Here is a 21,359-nt window from a genome sequence, read left to right as displayed (position 1 = left end):
TGATGCAGGATACCTGACAGGTGATTTAATTCTAGAAATTGCCTTCAAGAATTCTGGTACCTGAGCTTGAAATGATAGGGCTATTGGTGGGCTCTGAGTAAGCCTACTATGACTGCCTGCACTTTCACATTCCAATTTAGCACAGTACTTAAGCCCATGTATACTCCCAATGACTTCAATCTCGAAAAATCTCCAGTTACAGATGAGTAACCATTTCTTCTTCGAGTGCTGGTCCCTAAGTGTATTCTACAAGAGTGGTTGACAAGCAATGCTGACTGGAGTGTGAGAAAGCCAGCAGCAAAGATGCTTGCAGTACTTGAGTTTACACTGCCCCATCTGCAGCAGAAGCCTCACTCAGCACCTCATATCTAGCAAGCGTGTGGATGGATCTCCAGCTGGCCACCATGCATATGTCTAGTATTGGAATTTCCTGCAGAGATGCTGTAGAGGCAGCTTGTGCTCTTGTGAAGCATGCCCTGACTCTGTACTAACCAGGGCATGTCTGACATTGAGGGAAAGAAGTCTTTTCACTTTGGCAGAAGCATGAGGTTTCAGAAAAAAAAGACAGGTACAAGGATGCTTTGGTTGACATGAAATTCAGAAATAACCATAGGAAGGAACTTAGAATAGGGGCAATAGGGTACCTTTTCCCTGTGAAAAGCCATATAAGGGAGGTCTGCCATGAGTTCTCCCAACTCACTTACTCTCCTGGCCGAAGTGATAACTAAAAACGCAACTTCTCAGGACAGGTAGGACATGGAAGGCTTCACCAAGGGTTGAAATGGTGATCTGGTGAGGGTTCACAGGATGAGATTGAGGTCCCATTGAGATTTGACCACTGAAGAAAAGATACTTGGGTGAAAGAAAACAGAATGCCTGTCTACCGGAGGAAGGAAGGCACTAATTGCTGTGAGATGGACCTACAGAGAGCTAATGAAAAGGCCTACTTTTTTTAGAGACCAGATACAATCCAAAATGACCAGAATACCTGCAGTACCTGTATATGGATGATTATATTACACCAAGGCAGAGAAACATCTCCATTTAGCTAGTGAGCAGGCCCTAGTTGAATCTTCCCTACTTTGGGTATGGACAGCCTGAACGGCTGCAGAAGAGGAGCATTCTATTTCCAATGCCCATCCGAATACAGGCCGTGAGACGGAGTGAGTCTGGATTAAGGTGTCTGATTCTATCCCCCTCCTGAGTTAGGAGATCTGGAAAGGGGTGGATCATGATTCAGGGACAGGATAATATTTTTAGGAGCTCTAGGAATCAAATGACTAGCCCTGTCATTATGGATCTTTCTCAGAACCTGTTTTAGCAGAGGAATGAAAGAAAGGCCTATGTGAGATTGTTTCTCCATCACAATAGCAGAGTGCTGCCCTGGGAGCTGTGGCCCATAGCTCCTCTGGAGAAAAACAGGGAAGTATTCTGTTAGTTTGGGACACAAAGATATCAAATTGAGATGCACCTCACAGAGTGAATATTTTGCTCAAGACAGAGTCGTGAATCTCTCACTCATGGTCTGCAGAGAAGTGCCTACTCAGGTTTTCCACTGGGAGGTATGCAATTTGTATGGTGGTGCAGATTCTGAAGCATCAGTTCCAAACCCTGACTGCTTCCAGGTAAACAGAAAGAGATTTTGTTCTGTGCTGTTTGTTTATGTAAAAGGCCATGGTGATAGTCATAGAATCATAGAATATTAGGGTTGGAAGACACTTCAGGACGTCATTTAGTCCAATCCCCTGCTCAAAGCAGGACCAACACCAACTAAATATTGTCCAACACCACTTAGATATGGATTGAATGTATAAGTGGGAGAAAGGCTGTGCAAGCCAGGCAGACTGCTCTCAGGTCTCTCATGGAGTTCAGGTACCTTGAACGGTGTGGCCTTTCAGGTGGGCACCCCGACCCCAAAGAGAAATGTCTGTTCTAATGGTGGCAGTAGGGATGAAAGTGTTGAAGGGAATGCTCATTCTCACTCTCTTTGGGTCTGACCACCAGATGGGGGAGGTGATGACTTTGGTGGGAACACTCACTCTGGAGTTGATGAAATCTCGATCTGGTGAGTACTCTCACCGGAGCCAGGCCTGCAGACATTGTGGATGAAGGTGTTCACACAGCATTACACAAGTGCACAAGGTCATATAGTGTAATACCGAGAGGCACATTCTCCCCAAAGTTCTTGGTCTGCAAGTAATCCAAGCGATCAGGCTGCTCATTAACTAAAATATTTTTGTGGGAAGCAATACTCTCAATGAAACATTTATTGTCTCTGTAGATGATAAGCCAACTTTTCTCTGTTTATGCAGATACCAAGAGCTGCTAGAATATGGAGCAGAAACTGCATCACTGAACTGACCTGTAGACAATAGCAACCTTTCAAAAACCAACTGTCTGTTGTGATCAATTCCCAATTGTGGGTGAAGAGTGCAATATGGTCCCCAAAAATAATAGGAGAAGAGGTGAGTGATGGTGGGGTTGGGTCTCATTAATATGTCAAAAGTAGCCCTTTGCAGGTGGCTGAGATTGGACAGAGGTTATGGGGGTAGAGGCGGCTTTGAAGCAAGGCCTCTGAACACTCTGATGTTTTCTCAGAGGCTCAACAGGATGCTGATAGTAGAATGCTTGAGGAGGGAGTGGCCTTGCCATATAGGCTTGTCTCTGCTGTTTTCTCCTTGCAGCTAGAGTGTAAATCACCAGAGAGTGAAAAGTCGACCTTGAATTCTTTAACAAGCATAAGAACTCATCCATTTTCTCAATGAAGAGATTTAACTCATCATAGGGCAGGTCCTGTATGGTATTCTGGATATCCCTGGGAAAACACAAAGACACTAGTTAAGAATTCCTCCCTGTGCCTGTACCAGTGGCCAGGTTTCTGGATGCCATATCTGCTGCATTCACTGCAGAATGAAAGAAAGAATCTTCTTTCCCTCCTTGCCCTTTGGTCCTCTATGAAGGACCAAAATTGGACTCTGACCTTGGAGTGGTCCTTAAAGTCCACCAGCCTGGAACAGCTGTTAAAATAATATTTTGATAACAAGGCTTAATTGTTAGTAATATGGAATTCCAGGCCCATAAAGGAAAAGACCCTTTTCTCCATGTAATCCAACCTCTTTGAGCCTTTGTTAGTCTTGGTGGTAGTCCTTTGATGTTGGGACCTATCCCTCTCCATACATGCCTCTACCACCAGAGACTTAGGTGTTGGGTGGGAGAAAAGAAATTCAGCTCCCTTGGTGGGGACGAAAGAGCACCTCTCGACTCAGATTACAAAATACCCAGGAATTCTTTTGTGTGTCTTGAACCTTCTCCAGCTGTATCTGGAGGTCATTGGCAATCCTCTGCAGTAGCTCCTGGTATTGCCTATCAATTCTCTAGCAGACATGAAGAGGAAGGAGTGACTGCTTCATCTGGAGACAAGAATGAGATTCATATTAGTATTCCCAGTACTTGTGGATATGGGTCAATATGCTCCTCTTCACAGTATGCTCCTCCTGCTCACACTTCAACAGATCCGATGGGAGCTGAGAAGGAGAAGTGTGGTAAGATTTCTTCACGGGTCCCGGGCATCTGTCATGGAGATCCCACAGGCCCCAAAAAGGCTAGAAAGAGGGTTCCACTGATTGTGAGGGACCCAATGTCATTGGGTACCAGCCATCCCTGGGGAAGTCATATTTGGGGGGGGGGGGCAGCAATCTGAGCTGCTCAACTGCCAGTCAGGACTCATCTCTGTCCAAGAAGATGGAGAAGTGGCCAGAATGTCTGATGAGTCTGAGTCAGAAAACTGCTCCCCTTCCAATGGTGGAGCCATCGGTACCAGGGTACTCCTGCCCAATGGCTGGAGAAGAGACAGCTCCTTAGATACTGAGTAGTATCATCCTCTGGTAATGTCCCAGAGGAGGCCTGGGCCCGAGAGGATGGGAGACTATAGATAAAGGAGGAAGATATCCTCCAGTGTCATATATGTCTCCATATATGAGTGGTTCTCAACCTGTTGCCCATGGGCCACATGTGGCCTAATTAGCACACAGCTATGACCCAGCTGTGGGGTAAAAACATTCAAAGTTTGCAACTCTGGTCCTGGAAGAGGGCAGGGCTTGGGCCGGCTGAGGTGGAGATGACGCCACGTAGCCCTGCTGAAGCCCTCCTACCAGCAAGGAGGGCGAAGCAGCCCACTGTGGTTGGGGAGGAGCTCAGCCAGCAGTCAGCCGGCAGCCTGCTGCTTCCTCCCTCTCTTCTCCCCACCCTGCAGGAACACATTGCTAGGTGTCTGGTCAACACTGCCAGACTGGTTGAGAACCACTAGCTGGTGAAAACCAAAAAGACTGAACATCAGCTTGAACATCAGCCTTCCAGGACTCAAACCAAAAAGGTGTCTTCTGGCTACTGTACTGGTTGCCAGTGCTTTGGAGAAAAACGGGGTCCAACAATATATCTGACACAGGGCTGGCCTTACCATGAGGCAAACTGAGACGGCTGCCTCAGGTGTCAGACTGTTGGGGGCGCCACTAGGACCCAGAGTGTAAAAAATTGTGTCTTCTGCTGGTGCATATGTATTCTCTCTGCTCTAGATGCACAGAGATGGTGGAGTGCTGTGCTGGAAGAAGGCAGGAGAAAAGGTGAGAGGGAATAACAGAAAGCAGCAGGAGCTGCAGGGAGAGAGAGGAGGAGTAGCCTTTTATGTACCTCTCTACCACCCCTAGGAGCCTGGACTGATTAACACTACCTTCTCAGGGAGCTTCCTGATTCCTGCTGCTTCCCTGAACCCACTTGAGGAGAACAGGCAGTCAACTGAAGTAGTAGGAGTCAGTTAAGCCCTTAAGATGCTGATATCTTCCCTTACTCAGGCCCTGCTACCAGCCTGCTTATTTGTCCCCTTCAATTGAGTCACTATAGCTGGCACAGAACAGCAGTCATGAGTGAAAGAAGAAAACACCCCTCTGGGGCAGCATTCAGAAAAAGAAAGAAAGCAAAGGAAGCTTTTCTATCTAAGTGTAAGGGGACTGTTGCCCCCTTACTAACACTCAGTGGGGGTGTTTTGGTTGGCTAGCTCCCAGCACTAAAAGGGGAAGGGTCGATGGCAAATCAGGAGCCTGAGACTGACTGTCCCCAGGAACAATGGGGAGAGGCCAATGCTCCAGATCAGCCTGATTGACAGGGCGGGCAGACTAATCAGAGAGTCAGGAGGCCGGGGGGGTCCCGTCCTCCGTGTGAACTGGAATGGCCTGAGTCAGACAGAGTGGGGCCGAGCTAAGAAGAGAGCAGGGGCCCGAGCTGAGCTGCTGGGAGCAGAGCTGCAGCCCCAAAGCCAGAGCACAGCCCAGAGAGAGCAGCCCTGCCCTGGGAACAGAGCTGTAGCAACCAGAGCCAGAGGGGCCAGACAAGCAGCCAGGAAGCAGGTCAGAGCTGGGAGTAGAGTCACAGAAGCAGCCTGCAGAGCAGAGCTGTGCTGGGGGCAGAGCTGCAGCAACCAGAGCCAGAGAGGCCAGAGAAGCAGCCCAGGGAGCTGAAGGCAGAGCAGCAGCAGCAGCCCTGCTGAGGCAGAGTGGAGCTGGAGCCGGGGCTGGAGCAGTCCGGAGCTGGGGCTGGGGCAGTCCGGAGCCGTGTGCAGTCCGAGTGTGGTGAGCAGCTGGGGAGAGTGAGGGGGACCCTGGGCAGTGGGCCCAGCACAGGGAGACGCCTCAGCCAAGAGGCCTTGCAGGCCAGACTTGCAGGGGGATCATAACCCCGACCGGGCGGGGGCGACGCTGGGAAGAAGGGTCCTGCCACCTAGAGCCTGAGAGCATGTGACCACCACCAGAGCAAGTGTCCAACCCACAGCGTCCCTGCAGCACAGACAGGGCCTGAGAAGCAGGCCTGGGACCTACAAGGAACAGACTGAACTGCCCTGACGTACCAGAGACACTGTTTTTAATGTTCCCTGCCACATAGCGGGGTGATGTGTTTTCCTTTAACCTTTCCCATTTTTCCTTATTCTTTTTTAAAATTAATTGTTAATTAAACAACTTGAATTTGCTTTAAATTGTATGAAATGATCAGTGGGTCAGGGAGGTGCCCAGTACAGAGAGAGTACCCCGGAGTGGGGACACCCTAGCCCCTGTCCTGGGTGACCACAGCAGGGTTGGGGGTCGAGCCCCCCAGGAATCTTGGGCCCAGCCTTGTCGGGGTTTACGAGGACACTGCCAGACAGGAGAGTGGAAGGGGAGTCCTCAAGGGCAGGGAGGCCTCTGGGTAAAGGAAGTGGGAGCGAGGACTCGGATCCTTTCGCTAGCCCACTTCACCGGGGTAGTGCAGAAGCCAGGAAAGTTCCCCACAATAGCGGGACCATTCCCCCGCTTACATAAGCAGGAAGAAGCTCTCCTGAGATACATAGACACAAATGTTCATGGTGAGCCTTCCGGCCCCAGTGAGGATGTGAGTGGTGAGGAGATGCCTGATCTTCCAGTTAGTCAGAGTGCAGGTGACCTGGCAGCTACTGCAGCATCCATATCTCCATCTCAAATGGATGTAACCATGCACATTCCTGAAGAAAAGTGTAGATCAGAGAGGAGTGTGGATGAGGTGCAAGAAAGAGATGCTGCTGAGCGTAGTTCCTTAAGTCTAGATGATCCAGGACTGTGGACCCACTTGAGCAGTAGCCTGAGGGATTTCCTTGTACTGCATGGGCCACAGCAAGTGAAAAACTTCATGTTCCCCAAAGACAACGAAAATAGAAGTTTCCATCCAACACATTACTGGCATGAAATCCCCATTGGTGACAAAGTGGAGAGGCCATGGCTTATGTACTCAAAAACCCAGAATGCTGCATACTGTTTTTGTTGCAAACGCTTCCAGTCTAATGTTGCAGCCACATTGGGTTCTACAGGAAGAAAGGACTGGAAAAATCTGGCTAGAAATCTGGCATGCCATGAGAAGGCAGCAAATCACCAGAAACAGCTTGAGATGAGACTAAGGTTAAAGGCCACCATAGATGATCAGCATCAAGAGAAGATTGCATCAGAATCTCTTTACTGGCAAAATGTTTTGAAAAGGCTCATTGTCATTGTGAGAATGATTGCTACTCAAAACCTAGCACTGTGTGGCACTTCAGATCAGCTGTATGTGCCAAACAATGGAAACTTTCTTAAAACTGTGGAGCTGATGGCTGAGTTTGATGCTGTACTCCAGGAGCATCTAAGAAGAATCACCACCCAAGAAATGTACACACACCACTACCTTGGAAAAACAATTCAAAATGAGATCATACAGTTACTGGCAACAAAAGTCAAACAAAAGATTGTGGCAGATCTGAAGTCAGCAAGATATTACTCTGTTATTCTGGACTGCACACCTGACATCAGCCATACGGAACAAATGACTTTAATGGTGTGTTTTGTAACAACAGAACCTAGTGAAAATGTCCCTGCAATGGTGACTGTCAGAGAGCATTTCTTAGAATTTATTGACATTGATGATACTACAGGAGCTGGTATGACAAATATGCTTCTTAAAAAGCTGGAAGATACGGGAATTGCAATAGCTGACATGACAGATCAGGGTGACAATAATGGTGCCAACATGAGAGGAAAGAACAGAGGAGTGGAGACATGGAACCGAGAGTTAAACCCTCGAGCTTTTTTTGTTTCATGCAGTTCTCATAACTGAACTTGGTGGTCAGTGATGCAACATCCGCTTCTAGTGAGGCTGCTGAATTTTGTAATGTAATTCAAAGCATCTATGTATTTTTCTCTGCATCAACTCATTGATGGCAAATTTTGAAGCAACATCTGGGGACATCCTCTCTGACACTGAAACCACTGAGTGCCACACGATGGGAAAGTCAAATGGAGGCGATAAAGCCTATCAAACCCAAATTGGGAAGATAGATGATGCCATAGTTGCCATTATGGAGGATAATGCTATGGCAGGAACTGTTTGTGGGAGAACAGTGGCAGAGGGAAATGGAATCACCAAAAACATACATAACTTCAAATTTCTGTGTGGCATGACATACTGTTTGAAATAAATGTTGTAAGCAAGAGACTCCAAGGTGTTGACCTTGATATATCTGGAGCAATGGAACAACTGGACAAAGCAAAGTCATACCTACTGTTTTACTGGTCAGATGAGGGATTTCAAAATGTTCTGAAGAGTGCACAGAAGTTGGCAGAGGAACTTCACACTGAAGCTATTTTCCCACCCATTCAAGAATATAAGAGTCACCAAAGAAGAAGACATTTTCAATACGAGGCATGGGATAATCCCATAAGAGACCCCAAATAACAATTCAAGGTTGAATTCTTTAGCCGGCTGCTAGATTGTGCAATACAGTCAGTTGAAGAATGTTTCATGCAGCTCAAGGAACACAACAATATATTTCGGATGTTGTATGATATTCCTAAACTCCTCACTATACCTGAAGAAGACCTACACCAGCAATGCAGGGCACTAGAGACATTGTTGACACATGATGACATGTGTGGTATTGATGCGAGTGATTTAGGTGATGAACTGAAAGCCCTTTCAAGATACATTTCATCAGGATCAACTCCAAAGGCTGTTCTGAAATATATATGCACGAATAAGATGTCCACCCTCTTTCCAACTACTTTTGTTGTTCTGCGCATACTTCTAATACTTCCTGTAACAGTTGCCAGTGTAGAATGCAGCTTCTCCGAGCTGAAGTTAATAAAAACACATCTACGCTCCACAATGACACAGGAGAGGCTGGTCAGCCTTGCAACCATCTCAATAGAGCATGAGCTGGGCCCAGACTGTGCCCCTTCAGGAAGCAGTTCAAATCTTTGCAACCAAGAAGGCACGGAAAGTACCACTTTGATTATTCAAACGGATAAAAATGCCAGTGTTTACTATGCAGACAAGAAAAGTTACATTTGCTGTTCAGGCATTTGAAAGTTAAGTGTTACTTAAAAATTTTGAACAAGGCATTTTAAGTTGTTAGTTCTCCTTTATTGGGGTAGGTAGTAGAGCAGTACCATGAGAGGAGTAGAACAGGAAGAAGGCAGAATTGAGACCTTTCCAAGTTTTGGCCCAAGCGACCGGGCATGGGGGCATCATTTGAGCTCCCCACCTCAGGTGCCAAAATGTTGTGGGCCGATCCTGATCTGACATGTCAACTGCTGTCTGAAAAGGTATGGACCATGGATATCATATATACAAGAAAGAGGAAGTACACTACAGGTGAAATTAATGAATTCTTTACCGGAAAAGCAAATGGCTACATTCACCTTGGGAAGTGTCAGATTTGAACACAACATACAAATTCTGAGCCTTCTCATTGAACCATTTATATTTATTACGGCACTTCTGTTTTCACATTCACTTTTTCCAGGAAGGAGTACAGTGGGACACACATCTCCCTTCCTTGAAGTTCAAAGGAAATATACCTAGTCATCTCTACCTCTTTGTTTCCTTGTTTTGTCTTTGACTCTACAGAGGGCCCCAGATGTATATGAATGATATTAAATTCTTTCTTTATGATCAAGGAATCTTTCCTGAGTCTTTTCTTCATATTCCTCCAGATCAGAGTTCATATATATCCTATACTAGACAGAAACATAAGGGAAAGAGAAAAAAGCTGATTTACCATCATATGGGGCAAAGCCCTAGCTCCCATAAGGGCTTCTTGGGGGCAGTTAGCTATAGCAGCTGAGGTAGGGTCTGTATAAACAGGGGGATATTGAGTAGAAGAGAGAGATTATATCAGCCCTGTATTTTGTACTGTGGCAACAGCTACTGGAATATTTTGTCCAGGTCTGGTGTCCTTAATTCAAGAAGGTTGTTGAAAACCGGACAGGATTAAGACAAGGACCTTTATAATTATAATTAATTAATAATAATTAAAAGAATGGAAACATGCCTTATAGTGAAATACTCAAAGAGCTTAATCTGTCTAGGTTATCAAAGAGAAGGTTAAAGGGTGACTTGATCAAGGCCTGTCCCTACCTACATGAGGAACTGGAATCTGATAATAGAGGGCTCTTCAGTCTAGCAGATAAAACTATAACAAAATCCAGTGGTTGGAAGTTGAGGCTAGACAAACGTAGACTAGAAATAAGGAACATATTTTACAGCGAGGGTAGTTAACCCATTGGAACACTTTACCAAAGATTGGGTGTTTTTCTAAAAGATATGCTCTAGTTCAAACAGGAATTAATTCAGGCAAGACCTTTGAGCTGTGTTGTGCAAGCTAGACAAGACGATCAAATGGTCATTTCTGGATTTATAATCTATGAATGTTTGAACAGTTCCTAGCACACTGGGGCCCTGGTTCCTGAATAGTAACTAAAGCAGAGTGCCGTAGAGCTGAAGCCTTAGCAAATCTGCCCCAAAAATCAATTACAAGAAACAAACTGAATAAGAAATTGTACAGTTGGTCAAACATTTAGAATTTGAACCGGGTTTCTCATTTGCTTTGTCCAGTGTGGGTCAGGAGGTCTGGAAGCCATGTGTGCTGTTGCATGGAAAATAGAATGAACTGAAAATCAGAGGGGTAGCCATGTTAGTCTGTAGCCACAAAAACAATGAGGAGTCCGGTGGCACCTTAAAGACTAACGGATTTATTTGGGCATAAGCTTTCGTGAGTAAAAAATCCCCCACTTCTTCAGATGCATGGAGTGAAAATCCATGCATCTGAAGAAGTGGGGTTTTTTACCCACAAAAGCTTATGGCCAAATAAATCTGTTAGTCTTTAAGAATGAACTGAGGATTTTCCCAGGTAGGTGGAGACTATCAAGCTGCTTATGCTTCTTAGGCTACAGAACCCAAAGGAAAACCTAATGCTGCAATGGCCAGTTGGGCTATGCAGGAGAATAATGGAAGCATTTTGGGCAGGGTACTTTGTGTAGTTTCCAAACAAAATCGTGCAAAATATCTTTAAGGTCTGAATTTGATATTGACAGTAATAAATATAAAGAACAGTATTACCATATATTTAAAAGATTAAAATAAAAGAACCTTACAAAATTAATTCTGTGTGGTCGAAACGTACACGGCCCATAAGAAACTTTTCAGCATAGGCTGAATAAAATTCAAGACTGTCACCCAAACGGTGTGTAATTGTAATGAGATCCCTTTCTGTCCAAAGCTCTAATCCAATAAGAACAACATGAAGACCAAATGGACGGTACATCTGAAAATATAAATATTAAAAAAGGCATCTACATGTAATACTTTGAAGCTATCATCCTTCACATAATCCACATTACTGGTGTCACTCCCCAGTCTGTTTTCCTGTTTACCTCTTCAGCCACAGAAGCTGCTCTGCAGCTCAGAATAAAACCATAACGTTAAAGGGATACTGATCTGTTGCTGATCTGAACAATCTTATTTCTGTCTGGAAAAATGTTTACATATTATAGTTACAAACAACACTCATGACTACTAAAGCGGAAAGAATTTATCAGAAAATATATATTTTTTCATTTGTTTTTTGTGTGTGTGCGCAATTGACTGTAGTTTGTGTACAGCCAGTTTGTCTGTTCTGGTGATAGTCACTTCTACTTTCTGTCTCGTGAATTCAGGGCCGGCTCCAGGCACCAGCTTGCCAAGCAGGTGCTTGAGGCAGCCACTCTGGAGAGGTGCGGCACGTCCAGCTATTCGGCGGCAATTTGGTGGACGGTCCCTCACTCCCGGCCGGAGCGAAGGACCTCCCGCCAAATTGCCGCCGCAGATCGCGATCGGGGCTTTTTTTTTTTTTTCTGCCGCTTGGGGCGGCAAGAACCCTGGAGCCGGCCCTGCGTGAATTAACTTGAAATAACCACTCTCATGCACAGCTCTGAGGGGGACTCATGTATGCAGCTTCCTGGAACTGAGTAGGGGGGTTACTATTAATGACTTTAAATTATATTGCAGAGAACAATCCAACAATATGTTGTCAGAACGCTAAACTGAATAAGGCGTGACAGAAGACCTATGTATTAACTATACTAATATGAAGTCAAACTTTTTAAAGGGACACTCAAAATTGAGATAAAAATAATAACAACATATGTCATAACTATAAAGGGAAGGGTAACAGCCCTACTGTGTACAATACTATAAAATCCCTCCTGGCCAGAGACTCCAAAATCCTTTTACCTGTAAAGGGTTAAGAAGCTCAGGTAACCTGGCTGATACCTGACCCAAAGGATCAATAAGGGGATAAGATACTTTCAAATTTTGGTGGGGGGAAGGCTTTTGTTTGTGCTCTTTGTTTTTGGGGAGAGTTCGCTCTTGGGACTAAAAGGGACCAGACATCAATCCAGGCTCTCCAAATCTTTCTGAACAAGTCTCTCATATTTCAAACTTGAATGTACAGCCAGGCAAGGCGTGTTAGTTTTATCTTTGTTTTCTCAACTTGTAAATGTACCTTTTGCTAGGGTGTTTACCTCTGTTTGCTGTAACTTTGAACCTAAGGCTAGAGGGGGATCCTCTGGGCTCTTTAAGTTTGATTACCCTGTAAAGTTATTTTCCATACTGATTCACAGAGATGATTTTTACCTTTTTCTTTAATTAAAAGCCTTCTTTTTAAGAACCTGATTGATTTTTCCTTGTTTTTAGATCCAAGGGGGTTGGATCTTGATCCACCAGAAGTTGGTGGGAGAACGGGGGGTGATGGTTAATTTCTCCTTGTTTTAAGATCCAAGGGGTTTGGATCTGTATTCACCAGGGAATTGGTGAAGAGTCTCTCAAGAGTACCCAGGGAAGGGAATTAGCACATCGGGAGTGGTGGCAGCGGACCAGATCTAAGCTGGTAGTTAAGCTTAGAAGTTTTCATGCAGGCCCCCACATCTGTACCCTAAAGTTCAGAGTGGGGAAGGAGCCTTGACAACATATTTCCAAAATTCAAGTTTCTGGTAGAGCATCTTTTAAATAAGTATGTCCTGACATTTAGGGGAAAAAACATTATTTTAAAAGCTATTTATGATGGTTCTTCTTCTCCCCATTGATATTTATAGGGTCTTTTTAGCAAGAGAGAATGGACAGACCTGGAAACAACACCAGAAACCAGCTAAGGTCTTTGTCTCCCACTCACAGCCTCCCCACACCTAAAGGGCAAAAAAGCAGAGGGGGCAGATGAGCAAAGCCTGTTCATTATCATCATCCATATCCCTTAACATGGCAGGGTATCAGTGGAAACTTAGGGACACGGCAGGAGAACTCCCACATTCCCAGACACTTAGCACAGTGCTGGATAGCAATGGGAGCCCAGGGGAGAATGGGCATGCAGTGAGGGCTTTTTCTTTACTCCCTTTATTTTTATGTAACCCTTCTGCCCATCTAAGTTGGCAGCAACAAGGGCCGGGTTCTGTATCTAGGGGTTCCATTTCAATAATGCAATGCAAAACCAGCTCGAGCCCCCACCCAGTGACCTGGGACAATTACATACCAGCCCCTGGGCGCCTCTAAGAGGCAATACTTCCCCTCTCGCAAGCACGGAGTCTGAGTGTAGCAGAAAATGTTTAATAACATGAGGTAAACGACATCAGCATTAAATTGGAAAAACACCACAAACAGGATTCATAACACAAACCATGAGCAAAAGACCCACCCCAGCAAACTGAGCTGTGTCCTTTCCCTTTGGTTCTTGAATCCAGCAACCCAGAAATCACCCAGAGTCCCCAAAGTCCAACACCCCCAAAGTCTCTTGGGTCCAGCAACCACCCAAAGTCCCAAAAGTCCAACAACCCCCAAAGTCTCTGTCCCTGGTCAGTGCAGCCCTAGAGTAAAAGGGGGGCACGCAGGGTGTTAAGGGGCACCTTACGTGATCTGAGGCCGGCCGGCCGTCTCTCCGTGGGGTTCCGCCGCAGCCTTCACCACGAGCCAGTCCACTTCCTGCCGTCCCACGAACTGCTCTGCTCTACGAGCTGCTCCACTCCGCTCACCGACCTGTGAGCCGCTCCAGCCATCTCCGCAAATGGCTCCGCTCACCGACCTGTGAGCCGCTCCAGCCGTCCCCGCAAACAGCTCCGCTCGCCGTTCCTTGGGCCGCTCCAACCATCCCCGCAAGACTCCGCTCCACTCGCTGCTCCTCCAGCCGTCCCCGCAAACTGCTCTGCCAGCTGCTTAGCAATATAGCTTCAGGCTCCCCCACTAGTTAACACAGCACTCAGTGATCTCAGCTCTTAATAACTTTAGCTCTTTTAGCACTTGCATCTGAAGAAGTGAGGTTCTTACCCACGAAAGCTTATGCTCCCAATACTTCTGTTAGTCTTAAAGGTGCTACAGGACCCTCTGTTGCTTTTTAGCTCTTTTGTGATTTCAACTCACAGTAGGGGAGCCCCAGTGCTGGTGCACCATTGGCCCAAAGTTAATTCAGCTCAGCAGCCTGTAACTAGACTCCTAATAGAATCAAAGTTAGCTCTGACATTCAACAGTGAAGAGATGAGATGGTCTAATTGGTGTTTCAAGCCCTCAAAGGGGGCCCATACCATCAGGTACAAACACCTGGCCCCATCCTCTCTCCATTCACTGGATTGTGGAACCCACATCCCTTGTCTAGCGAGTGCTACTTAGGTGATGGTGAGACACTCTGTCATAAAACAGTTTCATTGTCCTTGATTCACATAATCAGGGTAACAACACTTTATTCCTCCTGCCCCAATAACAGAGAAACTGGGGTTCCCACCCCATCCAAAGTAACCACTATCAGTTGCTGTTGTCTCATGCCAGGCGGGTGGGTGTGCCTATGCAAACAAGATCAGCCCCTGGAGTTCTTTTCCACACTCACCGTAATTCACCACCAGATGTCAGGGTAGAGCTCATCCTGACTCTGCTTACATTTAAATGGAGGTTTGAAATTCAGAAGCCTTTTCAGGTATTTGACGACTGGAAGTTGGAGAGCTCCAGACCAAGCACAGGTCGCTGTGTCCCCTTATGGCTAGGCATAGCAGAGCAGCCCCTTTGTCTATAGAGGCAGCTTGTGCTCTTGTGAAGCATGCCCTGACATTGAGGGAAAGAAGTCTTTTCACTTTGGCAGGAGCATGGGGTTTCAGAAAAAAAAAAAGATAGGTAAAAGGATGCTTTGGTTGACATGGAATTCAGAAATAACCATAGGAAGGAACTTAGAATAGGGGCAATAGGGTACCTTTTCCCTGTGAAAACCCATATAAGGAGGGTCTGCCGATTATTGAGAAAAAAATGTCTTAATTGAAGCCCTTGGTCTCATCAACAGAGTGTACTCAGTGGGGGGACAAGGGACCAAAACAACTGAGAAACAGTTTGAGGAGATCTTGCAGGGCATACCAAAGGTCTCAACAGAGTACAGAGTGCATCTACCCCACGATTCATGACCCTAGGAAAGTTCTCCTGACCCTAAGGCGGAGGCTAAAATAGGATCTAGACAGGCTCGTTGCTCAGGGAATCACAGAGCAAGCAGAAGAACCAACAGAGCATGTACACTCTCTGATCTTTGTAGGGGGGGAAAAAAGAGACACAGAACCTTTCACTTCTTTATAAACCCAAAATAATTAAATATATAAAAAGGGAGAAATTTCTTCACTACCTATCTGAGGAAATATGTTGAGGAACATGGCTGTTGCCAAATATTTTTCTACAGTGGATGCAGATTTCTGGCAGGTGCTCTTCCAAAAACAGTTTGTGCACATTCCATGCACTGTTTGGGGTGGACAGTTTCTGCAGACCGTCGTTCAGGTTTCATTGGCAACTGAGATGTTTCAATGGAAAACACAAGAAATTGTTGATGTTATTATAGAGGGTATTAAAGTTTTCCTAGATGATCTGATCTGGGGGAAAATAGTAGAAGTGCATGACCAGAGGCTCTGGGCAGCTTTGGAAAGAGCAAAAGCTCCAGGGCTAAAGCTAAACAAACAAAAATGAAAATTCCATGTCATGGAAATAACATACCTGGGAGAGACGTTAACACAGCAAGATGTACATGGGTGTATAAAGTTTCAAGTCTATTTCAGGGAATCCACATAACTGACCATTAATCATGTATTGCCATTACTCACAGGAGGCGGACAACCTCTCTTTTCTCCTCCCACCCCCATGAATATAAAGATTATTTTTTCAATTACAAATGTATGATTTGCCAAATAAATACAAACCCGAGAGAGATTTGGTGGCTGTAGACACACTCCCTAGAACAAAAATCCAGAGATAGACATTGTACATGTCAATTAGGATAGCTAGCTAGATAGATAAAACAAAATAAATAAAAACACTGACTCTGTCTCAAAAGAAATGTGGATTGTGATTGCCATAGCAACACCTCAGGATGTGAACCTGCAGAAAGTGATTAAGGCTATTGCATAGGGTGGCCAGGATAGCATGTCCTCAGCCCCTATCACCAATTCCGGGGGAAGTGCTCCATCCTGGATAGGATTCTGTTTAAAGACAGCATGGCGATCCCTCTGATGTTACAGAAAAATATGTTAAAAAGAATACATGAAGGTCATTTAGGGACTGAAAAATCTAAGAGAAGGCCTAAAGATGTTTTATACTGGCCTCAAATAAACACCAACATTGAGGAAGTTGTCATGGTTTGATGCATATGCCAGAAATGCAGACCAAGTCAGGCAAACGAGCCTGTGTTGTTTGCCCACGAAAAACTGACCTCTGGGAGAAAATTAGGCATATATTTGTTTCATTAACTGGAAAGAACTATGTACTACTCATCCTAGAGAATTATTCTCACTTATCTGAGATAGCTTTACTTGAAGGTACTCCAGCTAAACAACCAATTGTGCTTATATTCTTCCTAAACATAACATACCTGACACTAAATGTCTGATAGTGGGCTGCAATTCAGTAGGCATGAGCTCCTATGCGTTGGTGGAAAATGATGTTAAAAATAATAAAGTGGCTACTGAAAAAAGTCTACAGACTAGACCTTTGAGCCATACTTAGCATTGTTAAATTACAGGATGAAACATGGATTGTCACCTACCTATACTATGTTTAAGAGAAAGCTGACAACTAAAATGTCTGCAATACCAGAAGTTGTCAGAGGAACTGGGGATTTGCAGAAATACAAAGGAACAGATTAATCTAAACAACTAATTGACTAACCAAACAACAAAAAGGTTACATGACTAGGTGTCCTGCAAGCTGCCGCCACTTCATGAAAATGATGCAGTGCACATCTATGATGGAAATTAGTAGTTGTAAACAGCAGTGGTATCACAGGAGATTGCCCTGCAGCTTTAGGGGGTGGTAATCTCAGAAAGACATATACCAAGGAATGGGCGACACCTCCTACTTGAAGAAGGTAGGGAGATAAGGGACACTTAGTTTGCTATTTTGCCTTAGAACGTCTCAGCTAGGCCACAACCACAACAGGTTAAACACAAACAAGCCCTGGGACATGAACCCTGCCAGAAAAAATGATATATACTTCTGACAACAGTAGTACTGATATTTCATAGGAAACTCGCAAGTCCAAGCAACAGTGCAAAACCCACAGATATCAATTGAACATTGTTAGTAAGTTTTGATAGCAGCTTGGTTACAAGTATTTGGAATTATGTATTATATCAATGTTGTTTGTTAAGTGCTCTCATTATTAAGTTTTGGCTGGGAAAGAAAGATGTGGTAGTAGGAACTGTACCTTGAAGTGGTTTAACCTCCTAGACAGGAAGTTTGGCAAAGGAGTGCTGCAAAAGTCTGTGTTCTGCTATGCAAAAGCAGCTGGAACTGTGTCAATGAATAAAGAGGATTTCCTTCAAGCACTTGAGCCCAGAGTGACAACTGAACAACACGGCTTCAAAGAGGCTAGGAGGATGCAAACTTTCAAAAATACTTTAAAAGAGTCAAGGAACAACCAGCTGCAAGAAGGTATCAGTCCTTTATTCAGGAAAAGCATATGGTGCAAGGAGTTATTTAGTTTAGGGCCCAGGAGATCCTCATAGTTCATAGCATTCTCCCTGCCTCATGGGTTGTGTTTGCTTACATGTTTACAAGGAAACAATGATTTTCACTACTTGAATCTCCAGTGAAGTTTGCCAGGACTCAATTGAACCAGTGCAAAAGTTTGGCAGGTTGTGGAGGACAAGAGTTCCACTTTGGGTGTTCCCCATATTGGAAGGAAGACTTCTTGCCATAACCACTCAACCAACACACCAAGAGTGGAGGAAATTAGCCAGAAGAGTTGCATTGCTTGGCTGGTGCAGTCTGCATTTCCCTGAGCATCATGACTTGACAGGTGGCCTTTTTGGCTCTGTCTTGCCCTAGGAGGTCTACCCAACTCTTGGGACTGAGTAAAGCTCGCCAGCAAACCATTCATTGATCTGGGATGTGCTTGTTCTTGCTGAGGTTAATAAAGCACAGGTGTCAAGGCTCCTTCCCCACTCTGAACTTTAGGGTACAGATGTGGGGGCCTGCATGAAAACTTCTAAGCTTAACTACCAGCTTAGATCTGGTCCGCTGCCACCACTCCCGATGTGCTAATTCCCTTCCCTGGGTACTCTTGAGAGACTCTTCACCAATTCCCTGGTGAATACAGATCCAAACCCCTTGGATCTTAAAACAAGGAGAAATTAACCATCCCCCCTCCTTTCTCCCACCAACTCCTGGTGGATCAAGATCCAACCCCCTTGGATCTAAAAACAAGGAAAAATCAATCAGGTTCTTAAAAAGAAGGCTTTTAATTAAAGAAAAAGGTAAAAATCATCTCTGTAAAATCAGGATGGAAAATAACTTTACAGGGTAATCAAACTAAAAAAGCCCAGAGGATCCCCCTCTAGCCTTAGGTTCAAAGTTACAGCAAACAAAGGTAAACACCCTAGCAAAAGGTACATTTACAAGTTGAGAAAACAAAGATAAAATTAACACGCCTTGCCTGGCTGTTTACTTACAAGTTTGAAATATGAGAGACTTGTTCAGAAAGATTTGGAGAGCATGGATTGATGTCTGGTCCCTCTCAGTCCCAAGAGCGAACAACCACCAAAACAAAGAGCACAAACAAAAACCTTCCCCCCATCAAGATTTGAAAGTATCTTGTCCCCTTATTGGTCCTTTGGGTCAGGTGTCAGCCAGGTTACCTGAGCTTCTTAACCCTTTACAGGTAAAAGGATTTTGGAGTCTCTGGCCAGGAGGGATTTTATAGTATTGTACACAGGAGGGCTGTTACTCTTCCCTTTATAGTTATGACAATAGGCGAGACAGGTAGTGCTTGATATGCACAAGACCAATTGGAGTTTCGAGGCTTTTATGAGCCAATTACCCAGCTTTGCTAAAATGGGAAAGTTCTGGTGAGGGAGTGTTAGCGACTAATCACGAAAATCTTCTAAAGAAAGGTCTCCTGATATTGAAAATGCTGAGGTCCTATGGTGACTCATATTGAATAAATAGGATGATAGATGTAGGGAGGTCTGTATCCTACAGGTTGATGGAAGCCAGAAAAACTGCTTGCCTCAACAGCAACAATGATGGACCTGAAAGTATTTCATTTTAAGTACTTTTAAGTTGGAGTAAAGTGATCATCAAGGTATTAATTATATTACCCAGAGTATTAAGAAATGGAGCCATGCTTCACACCTATCAAGGCTGAGCCATGGATGGCCTGTGTATACCAGTCAGCTTCTAAGTTGTAGTCCAGAAATGAGTAATGGGGTCAGGAATGAGCCAGGTCAGAATGCCAGTAAGTCAGGGTCAAGCAACAAGTTGCACGGGGGAGGCAGATACCAGTTAACATCCAAACAGGTCAGGATATCAGGAAGTTGGGGTCAGGTAGCAAATAACAAGATCGAGGAGAAACCATGGTCAGAAGCCGGAGTCCAGTGTCTACAGCAACCAAGGTCTGGAGCAGAAAGAAGCAGGCAGGCTGTCTGCATTGTTGCCCAGATAGCTTCCCATGATGGCTTCCTGGTTTAAATACTAGCATCAGCCAATCAATGGGCTGTAAGGGGCTGCCACTCAGACCCTGGTGGGAAGTACTTTCTCCAGAGTCTTTCAGCAGCAACACAGCCTAAGCTTCCACTGGTGATGCAGAAGTGTCAGCAGCCCAGACCCTACGCCTCCACCTTTTTGCCCCTCGGTCCCAGGTTCCAGTCCCATAGGTTCTTACAATACAAGAGGGTTATTCACTTTGTGCAGTAATTGATATTCTTCGAGATGCGTGTTCCTGTGGGTGCTCCACTTTAGGTGAGTCTGTGTCCCCCATCCTGGAGATTCATAGTAGCAGTGCCCATTTGGGGCCACACACGGGTTCCCTGTATCGCACTGGAGGCTATATATATAGTGCGGTGCAGCCAAATCACCCTCAATTCCTTCTGCATGTCTGAACTCTGAAGGAGAGGGGAAAAGGGCAGATAGTGAAGCACCCACAGGGATACATATCTCGAAGAACCTCAATTACTTCACAAGGTAAGTAACCCTCTCTTCTTCATCAAGCTGTGTCCCTGTGGGTGCTCCACTTTAGGTGACTGTAGAGCAGTGCCCCTTGTTGGAAGGCTGGTGCTTCAGAATTGGACCTGCAAGCAATGATAAGACAGCTCATCCTAACAGAGCATCTGAGATTGAATCTTGCTCAATTGCATAATGCTCCGTGAAGGTGTGGGCTTATGCCCAGGTGGCTGATTCACAGATCTCTGTGATGGGTACATTGTTCAGGAAGGCTATTGAGGTAGTGATATGGTGGAGTGTGTTCAAGTTCCCAGTGGGCGTTGCAGATCATGATGGTGGTAGCAAAGGAGAATGCACCCAGAAATCCATTTTGAGAGCCTTTGCTTAGATATGGCTGATCCTTTAGACGTTTCCATAACAGAAAGGAATAGCTTGGGTGACTTCATGAAGGGTTTTGGCATAGAATCATAGAATAATAAAAGATTAGGGTTGGAAGACACCTCATAAGGTCATCTAGTTCAGCCCCCTGCTTAAAGCAGGACAAACCCGAACTAAATCATCCCAGACAGGGCTTTGTCAAGCCTGACCTTAAAAACCTCCAAGGATGGAGATTCCACCACCTCCCTAGGTAACCCATTCCAGTGATTCACCACCCTCCTAGTGAAATAGTTTTTCCTAATATAAAAACTAGACCTCCTCCACTTCAGCTTGAGACCATTGTTTCTTCTTCTGTCATCTGCCACCACTGAGAACAGCCTATCTCCATCCTCTTGGAACCCCCCTTCAGGTAGTTGAAGACTGCTATCAAATCCCCCCTCTCTTCTCTTCTGCATACTAAATAAGCCCAGTTCCCTCAGCCTCTCTTCGTAAGTCATGTGCCCCAGCCCCCTAATCATTTCCATTGCCCTCCGCTGGACTCTCTCCAATTTGTCCACATCCTTTCTATAGTAGGGCTCCAAAACTGGATGCAATACTCCAGATGTGGCCTCACTAGTGCCGAATAGAAGGGAATAATCACTTCCCTCGATCTGCTGGCAATGCTCCTACTAATGCAGCCCAATATGCCGGTTGTC

The 21,359-nt window shown here is 45.2% G+C and overlaps 1 protein-coding gene across 1 annotated transcript in view; it reads right to left on the bottom strand.

Moving 5' to 3' along the window:
• The window catches only part of LOC117889108 (disintegrin and metalloproteinase domain-containing protein 20-like), a 181,114-nt gene that overhangs the window by 133,534 nt on the left and 26,221 nt on the right, over nucleotides 1-21,359 (bottom strand). Inside the window, exon 4 of the mRNA XM_034792988.1 lies at nucleotides 10,962-11,131. Within this exon, the coding sequence (XP_034648879.1) occupies nucleotides 10,962-11,131 (170 nt within the window). The remainder of the gene's footprint in view (nucleotides 1-10,961; nucleotides 11,132-21,359) is intronic.

This window comes from Trachemys scripta, chromosome 1 (genome assembly GCF_013100865.1).
Source record: "Trachemys scripta elegans isolate TJP31775 chromosome 1, CAS_Tse_1.0, whole genome shotgun sequence".
Classification (NCBI taxonomy): Eukaryota; Metazoa; Chordata; order Testudines; family Emydidae; genus Trachemys; species Trachemys scripta.
This window is presented reverse-complemented; position numbering and strand designations above follow the sequence as displayed.